Raw genomic sequence first — 9779 nt, 5'->3', positions numbered from 1 at the left:
TGTTTTTTTTAACCAATTTCATGTAAATATAATGTTGAATGATAGAGACGTTATTTTGTTATTGGAATTCTTACTTTTCTTCCCTCAGCCACCCCACTTCTAGTGTATTTATGACTCCCTTTACACTACAAGGGAGTAGCCCAAAGAAGAAAAAGGGGCAAATATAATCATTTCCCTTTTGTTATTACTTTCTTTATACTAAATGATCTCTTCCACCCTACTCCCCAAGGTCACTAGAGTGTTTAAAATGGAGAGAGAGAGATGAGAGAGCTTTTTGCTTTTTACAGAAAAAGAAGCCTTACATTCGCTGAAAAGCAAACAGTCTCAACGGGAGAATTTAACTGTTTCAAATTCAAAATGAGGTTGGCCGCCACCAAACTCGGGGAAGCTTAAATATCCGTACATCGCACCAAAGTTTAATAAATTCAAATGGCAGGGACATTAGTGAAAGGGATTTGCTAAGCTCTTTGGACATTAGTGAAAGGGATTTGCTAAGCTCTTTTGTCTCCATCCACTAGGTGGCTGGTCTGAATTGCGACAGACCAGCCGCGAAAAGCCTTTTGCGATAGACGTTAGCAATTTCACACCCTCTTATGTGGGGGAGGAAGGGGTGCATCTCAATTTTTGGTAATTCGGGTTGAGCTTTTAACATAAAATTGGGTCGGGTTTGGATTAATTCCAATTCATTTTTTAGCAAAAGATCAATCCAACCTGACCCAAATTGTACTCTACGCTTTTGGTTTTATCCCCATTCTGTCAGAACAATGAACGGAACAAGGACGTCCAGAACTAGCAAGACGATCTTGTCTTGGTGAACAAAGATGGCCATGATTCATGCACGTGCACTTTGGCGATATTTGATTATCTTGATGAACAAAGATGGCCACATTTGGATTCCCACAAGATTTAGATTTGGATTTCTCACATTTGCAGTTGAGATTTTTGGAACTGGATCACATTCTTAGATTTCCAAATTAACTGTGAGGTATCCAAACGTGGCCTTAATGAGATTGAGAGGTGTGAAAATTGACAGCTTAATGATATCTACTCTATCATAGGTACTAGAATCCAGTGAGCGTGGAACCAATGACAATAGGTCAATTTTTTATGGCGAGCAATATTCAAGGACACAACGCCATCTTTAGAAAATCTCTGAGCCAAAACCAATCAATTCACACACAAAATAACTATGACAAGCCTCAAACAGAGACAAACAGAGACAGAACACCAAATATGCATTATGAGATTTGGTTTCTATTATAAAAATAATAATACACAATTAGAAAATAATTAACCCAATCCCAGATCCCTTAATCCTCTCTTGCCACTCATGATAAAAAAAAGAAATCTCTCTCTCTCTCTCTCCATGTGGATAGTGAGTGAAATAATGAAATTGCATTGACTAGATTATTGGATTGCAAATGGAAGATAATAACAAATATAAGAGTTTGACTACATTCTTAGGGCCCAGTGGCAAACAATGGAGATCTTATGCACATTGTGTTTATCGTGCCTTCTCATGTTTTATATTTTTATCATTATAGTCTAGTTGATTGTATATTTTGTGACCACTTGGGTCATTGGGCTTCACCCCTTCAATTTATTACTAATATTCACACCACTCAAAAATGAATCTCCTCTAGAAAACTGAAAACCAAGAACTTTCGTACCACGGAAGAAACCCTCTCCTAGTCTCCTTAAAGACTCCTCCCATTTGTTACTGCCTCCCAATTATAATATACTTAGAAACCAAGCAGAGAGAGAGAGAGAGAGAGAGAGAGAGACCCCTCTAACCAATATAGATTATAATTAGCCCCCCTAAAAAGTGGGGAGGGACTTCTCCTTACTTTTTAGCAGTTTCTATAGGCTTTGTTCCTTTCGACGTAAATTTGGAGCCTAAGCAGAACCCTCCTGCAAGCAAGTGTCGCCGAAAATAGCCAGTTGAGTTCACATTATCGGGTGATCTAAACCATTTAAAAGTCGAGCCCCAACATAGATAGGACGTACCCCAAAAACATCCAGTGTACATGATTGGGAGATCTAAACCATTTAAAATTCGATCCCCAACATAGAGCGGTCGTGCACCAAAACTCACTTCCATGGGGTGATCCAGATGCTCCGATCTGTGGAGGTTTCTATTACAGACACAGTCCCAAATATCTTCTCCATACAATGTTCCTAACACCGTTGTGTATCGGGCTCCAATTTCTGAATAGTGATACACCATTTCTGAGTGATAGGTTCATCTTATGGAGAAGATTTTTGGGATGAAGGGCTATCTGTGTTGGGAACCCACATTTTGAATAGTGATCACTAAGTAATGTCGCCCGCGTGTTTTTTTATTTTTCTCTTATTACTGGCATGTACGCGAGTCCACGAAATAAAATCCCATTATATGCATTTCACAGATTGTTAGGAACGTTTCCGTAGCCGAGAGAGTGTAGCTGGAAGGGCAGGTCACCAAGTTAAAATAACAGAAGCATACAAAAGATCAACCTGAACCCACAAAAATTAATTCACTCTGTTACATAACCTATAAATTCAGAGAGACAGAAAAGCCAACCTTCATCTGATCCATAAACTAAAGAACCTAAACATCAGAGTCTGTCCAAAACATACTTGCAGATGATACAGTAAATTGGCAATAGGGCGTTAAAACTTAAAACAGCTACTGTGTCCTGCTAACCGGTTCAAGAGCCTCAATCATAACTACACTGTTTCCCCTGATAACCTGAACAGAACATATGATATTAATCACTAAAACAGTGGTAAAGATAAAAGAAGCGAGCATTCAAACACCCAAAAAAATTTGGGCATGTTTAGCAACTATAAACTTTTTTCCATGGAATTTTTAGCTTGCCCAATGACGAGAGAGGGCGGGAGAGGGGTGAGACCTGAGAGGGACTATGTGAGGAGAGGGTAAGTAACAGCTGAAAAAACATGGGGAAAAAAACTCCATTCAAAATACGGTTTACATTTTCCCTGTGTTTTAGCCACTTTTAACTATCTTCTCATTCATGCCCTCTCTTGTCCCCCCCTTCTCTCACCTTCCTTAATCCTTATCCCTCTCTCACCACTTGATAAACTGACATCACATTGGAAAAAATGGTTGCCAAACATGGCCTTAGTGGGGTAACAAATACAGAAGTGACAAGCAACATAAACCCACCACCATCCCTATTTCATTTTTCTCGTTGCCGTTAATCTCCAAAGTGTTGTCGACCACCAGATTCATAAACTGGTCAAAACCACGAAGGATGCCAACCACAACCCGGTTCGCATTCAGCTTGACTGCAACATGGAGTTTCAGTTTTGAATACATCAGAGCAACTAAAAGGGTCTGTCAATAATAACTAGAAATCGCAAACATGAGTTTCTTTGAGTACACTAAGGTAACTCGACAGATATAATAATAATGACCAGCAGTCCCTACATATGATGAACAATGAAATTTTTGCAGAGCATACAAACCACAGAAACCAAATAAAAGGCAATCCAAGACACCCACATCAGACAAGGCCGTCCTTATCGGGATTTAGTTTGGTTCTAAATTACACACTCAATAAAACTATATTACTTTATGGAGTTTAAACTTGACACACAGAAAGATAAAACTGAAACAGATCAAATGACAAAAATAGGTTATTGTGATTAACTAAGCGGCAATTACTAGAGCCTCCAGAGTAGATTGGAGCAATCAAATTAATAGTCTCTAATTGGAAAAATCGGACAATTTCTTGATTTTCTCATGTAATACTAGCAGTGATGACGCTAATCCTCCATGCATCATTCAAAATTTATCATATTTAATATTTAATTAGTTTTTTTTTTTTAATTAAAGTTATGAAAATCATACAAAATCCAGAGAACAAGACAAAACAGCCAGATGAATCTTCATGACAGAGATGACCAGTTGAAATTGACAAAAAGACCAAGCAAACAAGTACAACGAAATACATGGTGCCACGCTGGTTCACACCACAGCTTTCTGGAACGTGCGAGCCCATAACAATGGATTTCCTAAATAAATGACTTTGTAATCAATTATTTTTTGTGATCTTTATAGCCCTTGGGAAATCCCAAAAAAATGCAAAAAATACAGCCTGCAAACTTCCTAGGGTAGATCTGTTAACTGAAGTTACTGTTTCACAAGTTGGGGCGTTCTGTTTCCATCTATTGAAGGAGAAATCTCTCAAGCATAAATTTTCCAGTAACTGATTATAAGTATTAGTGAGAATCACTGGCTACTTATGAAGACATCATTGCATATACTTAGGTAAAATGTATAGATGAATGATCTAAAAATAGAAACATTTGGTTAGTAGAGGATCAATGATCACAATGGGAAAGACCCCCCTCAGCCCCCTCCTGGTTTTCAAAATATTTTCCGTCATTGACAACTATTCCTACCTTGCTGAATAAATAAGATTCTCACTTGTGAAATAAGACCTACAAGAGTCTTTTCAGAAAATCAGGCACTGGAGGCTGCAGAAGTGATTCTAGAGAGTACTACTGTTCATTCGGAGCTGAAAGTGTCGAGGAGAATATGGAGAAACCCTGGAAATGCCATAATGGCATTGGAATGAATATACCAGCAAATGATTCCCTAACAGGGTCATGTTCAAGACAGAGGCTGATACTCAAGGCACACATGTAATCGGAACTTTAAATCTAGACACTAGGCAGGGAGCAATGTTGCCCCTTCACCATGCATAGGTACCAGAAAAAAGAAACCAATCGCCTGAAAATGCGCTCAATATCTTTTGAGAAGAGGCAGTCAAGAACAATGTCCCTGCCAACCTGTCTTCTTTCCGTGACTACCCTTATGTATGCATGGTGGACCCTAAGTTTACTGGATAAAATAAGACCTAGCAAATCCAATGTTCAAGTGATCCAACCTTCACCTAGATAAACCAGAAAGCCAAAAGGACATTGTTTAGTTGAGCTGTTACGGAAAGGCATTTTCGGAGCTCAGGTGGGGAGCCTTGCACTGGACCGAGACTACGCAAAGGTAGAACACCATAGAACTTCGCTGACTTTCTCATAAACCTTGATTTCACTACCCTCATTAAGAATTCAGCCTCAATGGGACTTGGTTTGTCAATGGACCTTACATGAGAGTAATAAAACGGATTCTTAGCTACAACCCTCCGTTTGTCAGATCCACTTGCACTGCAATTTGGCTGAGATTATCCCATTATGTAAAAGAGTATTGTATTAATTGCCTTCGACAGCAGCTTGGAAGATGCAATGATGACTGATGACGATAAAAAGTTACAAACAGAAGAAACTCCTTTCCTCATGCCCAAGAGGATCAAGCTAGAGAAATGCAGTATTGGCACCGACTGCATCTATGTTGACGTGGATTTCAGCTAGGAAATCTAAAAGATGAATTAAATAAAAAACAGTGCTGGAGATTATTTACAGCTGGTGTTGAAGCAGAGTCGTCCAAAATTCTGCAATAGCTGTCCCGACGAGAGTAAAAAAGAAGACTATTTCACTTGAAGGTGCCTAGAAAGTAGAGTCTCAAAGTGAGAAGGGGTGAAGCATCTATGGAACACACGGAAGGGGAAGAGGGGCAGTCCTGTTTTACCAATGGAATTCCCAGCCAAACAGTTTTCAGCCCAGAGCTATGGATCCAATATGGAGTGCAGCAGGAAGCAGGACACTCGGATAATATTAGAAGGGGTGATGCATGTGATGTTCAAGTCAAGGAAACACTAAGAAAATCATATGCAGACACATGGGAGATTTAGACTTTTCCCAATAGAGACTGAGGCTAACTGACATTAGTGGCAACCCAAAAAATAATGGAATAAGGGTGGTGGCTCAAGATGCAGACAGCAGAATCCTCCCAATTCTATCTTGAAATGGGGTTTGAGTGGTACTGCAAAGGAAGGAACACACTTGAACCAGGACTTCAAAATTTGTTCAGAAATCATAAAGATGAAAGCCAATAGACCTGGTGATGCAAAACCAAATCAGAAAAAGGGGTGCAAAACCAAATTCTAAAAGGGGGGGAGATGGATGCCTCTATTTTTTTGTGAACAGAGGAAAAAGAAACATATATGAGAATAAAATGGGGAAATGGAGAAAATGATATAAAAAGTGAGAAGCATAGGGGGTGTCGGCTTATAATCCCAACTGAGAGGGGATGAGGGGGAGAGGAGAGAAATCGAAGATAAAAGAAAGAAAGATCAAAGATAAGAGGTTAGAGGTAGAAACTGATCTTATAAGAACTTATCACACTTCAAAAAGATCATCACATCCACACAAAAGACAAAAGACTTCAAACATTTCATTCCATCATTGTATAGTATAAAAGAAAAGTGCCTTCAAGCTACATACATATAAGAAAAGAAAAAAAGGGCAGCCCAGTTCACAAGGCTCCCGCCATTGCGGGGTATGGGGAGGGCTAGATGTACGCAGCCTTACCCCTGCTTTGCAGAGAGGCTCTTTCCGTGACTCGAACCCGTGACCACCAGGTCACACTGGAACAACATATAAGAAAAGAAAGGGAAATGAAAGTTTTAAAACCCTAAACAAAAACAAACAGTTTTAGACTAAAATACACTCTACTTGACTACTTCTACTCCCCCCACTTCAATTTTTTGTGATACATGTGTGGTGCCTATTTTTTCAAAAAAAAAAAAATTATCTTTTTCGAAAAAAATGTGTTGTCTATTTAAAACATTCATAAGTTGCCACTGCAAGAAGCAAAGGTGGGGAGCGAGGGGCTCTCGGGAAAGAAATAGGAAGTTTTAAGGGTTGGGAAAATGTTAAGGGAAGTGACGGAGAAGCATAAGCAAAGAACCAAGGAAGCGCGAAGGAAAGCTCCAGGGAAGCGAACAAGAATTGAAGGAAGTAAAAAAAAGAGGGGTGGCCCAGTGCACGAGGCTCCCGCCATTGCGGGTCTGGGGAGGGCTATACGTACGTAGCCTTACCCCTGCTTTGCAGAGAGCTGTTTCTGTGACTCAAACCCATGACCACCAGGTCACAATGGAGCCATGGTTTTAAATTCGGCTGAAACGTTTTATTTCCGCCGAAATATTTCGGTTTCGGCACAAACGGAAAAAAAAATCACATTAAGTCATTTCTTTACAAGATTTCGTCGAAATTTTAACGAAATTTCGCCGAAATGTCACCGAAATTTTATTTTTGGACTTTTTTACAAAAATTCCACCGAAATTTAAAAAATGTACACCAAAATGTTATAGTTTCATTGAAATAGCCGAAATTTCAACCAAATTGATACCGAAATTTTAGACATTTCGGGTGAAATTTAAAAAATAAACGAAATCATAATCATATTTTTACATGATTTCGGCCAAAATTTCAGTCTGAAACCGAAACGTTTCGGTTTCCGTTTCGGTTTCGGTGGTGGCCGAAACCGACACCGAAACTGAAATTTAAAACCTTGAATGAAGCAACCTTACCGTTGCGCCAAGGCTCGCACTCTTTCTTATTTCCTATTTCTTTCTGGATTAGATATAAATTTAGCAATTTAATCAAAGCATCAAATCAAATCTTATTTCTTATTCTTCGCATCTTTCTGGATTCTACTTTTTTTAATAGGTCATTCTTGATTAGTCTTCATCCTCTGCTTATGATCAATGAATTAAGAACAACTTAATCAATATTCAAAAAATCAAAAATTAAAAAATAGAAAATTGGGGAAAATAAAACGAAAACTTTACACACATACAAACTTCTTCTTCTAATTATTTTTTTCTTCTAACGTATCAATTAAAAAATTAACAATCGCCTTAAATAATAAAAAATAAAAAATACACTTACCAAAATGGGAAACACGCTTCCCAAATTGGGAAAGGTGCTTCCCTAAATTGGGGAACGTGCTTCCCAAAATTTGTAAACGTACTTTCCAAAATTGTGCAATGTTTTTCCAACAAATCGTAAACGTGCTTCCCCAATTTTTAGGAAGCGTTGTGTTTCCCGCTGCCGAAATGCGATTCCCCCCAAGTGTGTTTCCTGCTTATATGGGCTTTTCTAGTAACTTTGCTCATGACTAAAAGCACTTATGTGATTTTAATGGGAAAATACTCTGCTACCCCCTATGACTTGAAAAGGCTTAAATAAAACTCTAAATACTAAACAAAAACACTTTTAACATTAACAATGAGCTCCATCTTCTTAACTTCTTGATTCTCCATGGTATCTCGGATGGTCTAACATCAGTTTTGTAGGGAACTTTAAGGGTATTTTCACCAAAAGTGATGAGTTTTTATCTTTGGGTTTTAGATATTTATAGGCCGTTAATTGAGTTTAACTTTTGGGACAGTTTTGCATCTTTTGAATTAAGAAATAAGAAGTTTGGGTTTTCCAGCCTATTTTTCCTCTTCATGGGATTTTTTGGAAGAAAAATCTAAGATACTGAAGATTTCTACAACATTTTTTGCAAATTTTCGGGGGATTTGATCTACAATTGTAATCAACCTATATTAAATCTATTTATGTTGCATATTTTTATCCTTTTGAGATATCCATTGAGAGGTTAGTTGTTGTGATTTATCTACAGTAATTTATCTTTTACTTGATTCCAGATTTGAAGTATATTGTTAATATCTATAACTAAGAGCTACCCATCGAATATTGGATTTTATTTTTGTTAAAAGTTGCATCGATATACTAGGAAATAGGAATGACCCATGACCTCAATATTGTAGCATTGACCACCTTACACGCATCAACTAACTCAACCCCAGGAAGGAAGATATGCTATGCCCTAAGTAAAATTGATCCAAGAGGTTAAGGGTGTCCCTCTTGGGCCAATTCTTGTGAAACTCTGGCTATAATGTCCTATTTAGAATAGTGAGATCAAGATTCCATCTCTGGCTATACTCTCCAAAAAAGCATAGTGATCTTGAAGGTGAGGATCAATGGAGAATAACAGCTTTGTCAATGAGATGATACAAAAATGGAAGTGAATGGAGAAGTATCCGCATTAAAGTGGCTTTTCAAAAGCATAGATTGAACGAAATGGTAATTTGTTCTTTTAATGAAAAACACATGGATTGGAATAGTAATTTGTTGTGAAGCTTCTTCCAATCAACGGCTTTTATGAGTTATGACCATAATCTGAATGCTTATGTCCAAATTGAATCAAACTCAAATGGTTCCTTGTTCCTTCTCATAGAAGAAGCATATGTACGAATTAAAAATCTAAACCCGCGTCGTTTTATTTAAAGTGGATTTTCAAAAGCATAGTTTGAAAGGAAAGGTAATTTGTTCTGAAGGTTCTTCCAATTAAAGGCTTTATGACCACACTATGAATGCTTATGTCCAAATTGAATCAAATTCAATTTGTTTCTTGTTCTTCTCATATAGGTACGAATAAGCCATGTCATCTTGTATCCAAAACATACAAGCTGCAATGCATCCCTTTCAATCATTGTACAGTGTCACTATAAAGAAACTCTTTCTTATTTTTGACATCATTATTTCCTCCATCTATAAACAATGTTTTTCCACTTCATTTGTTTTGGTATTGGAGTGCATATCGACCACTACTCTCGATCTTAGTCAACAACACCCGGTGGGGTTTTGTTAGTTCAAAATATGGATTATAACAACGAGATCCAATATCTCTTCTTCGTTTGTTATATTCACAGATGAGCTATTTGTTGCCTGCGGATCCTACAGCAAAGACGGCATTCCTTCATATTTTTTTCTCTACTTTTAAATGCTTGAACCCCATAGTTTCAAAACTCCCCTACGTCATCGTGGACTCCCCCGAGTCGACTCCCTTTTGCCTTGGCCGC

The 9779-nt window shown here is 38.0% G+C and overlaps 1 protein-coding gene across 2 annotated transcripts in view; it reads right to left on the bottom strand.

Moving 5' to 3' along the window:
- Positions 1–2482: 2482 nt before the first annotated feature.
- LOC143876658 (putative small nuclear ribonucleoprotein G) overlaps positions 2483–9779 on the bottom strand; it is a 64878-nt gene continuing 57581 nt past the window's right edge. For both annotated transcript variants that reach the window (XM_077378344.1, XM_077378343.1), the window contains 2 exons: positions 3170–3291; positions 2483–2731 (listed from right to left, as the gene is read on the bottom strand). In XM_077378344.1, the coding sequence (XP_077234459.1) occupies positions 2669–2731; positions 3170–3291 (185 nt within the window). In that variant the 3' untranslated portion in view covers positions 2483–2668. The remainder of the gene's footprint in view (positions 2732–3169; positions 3292–9779) is intronic.

This window comes from Tasmannia lanceolata, unplaced genomic scaffold (genome assembly GCF_043159265.1).
Source record: "Tasmannia lanceolata isolate RefF3 unplaced genomic scaffold, GAP_Taslan_0.1 ptg000005l, whole genome shotgun sequence".
NCBI classification, from domain to species: domain Eukaryota; kingdom Viridiplantae; phylum Streptophyta; class Magnoliopsida; order Canellales; family Winteraceae; genus Tasmannia; species Tasmannia lanceolata.
This window is presented reverse-complemented; position numbering and strand designations above follow the sequence as displayed.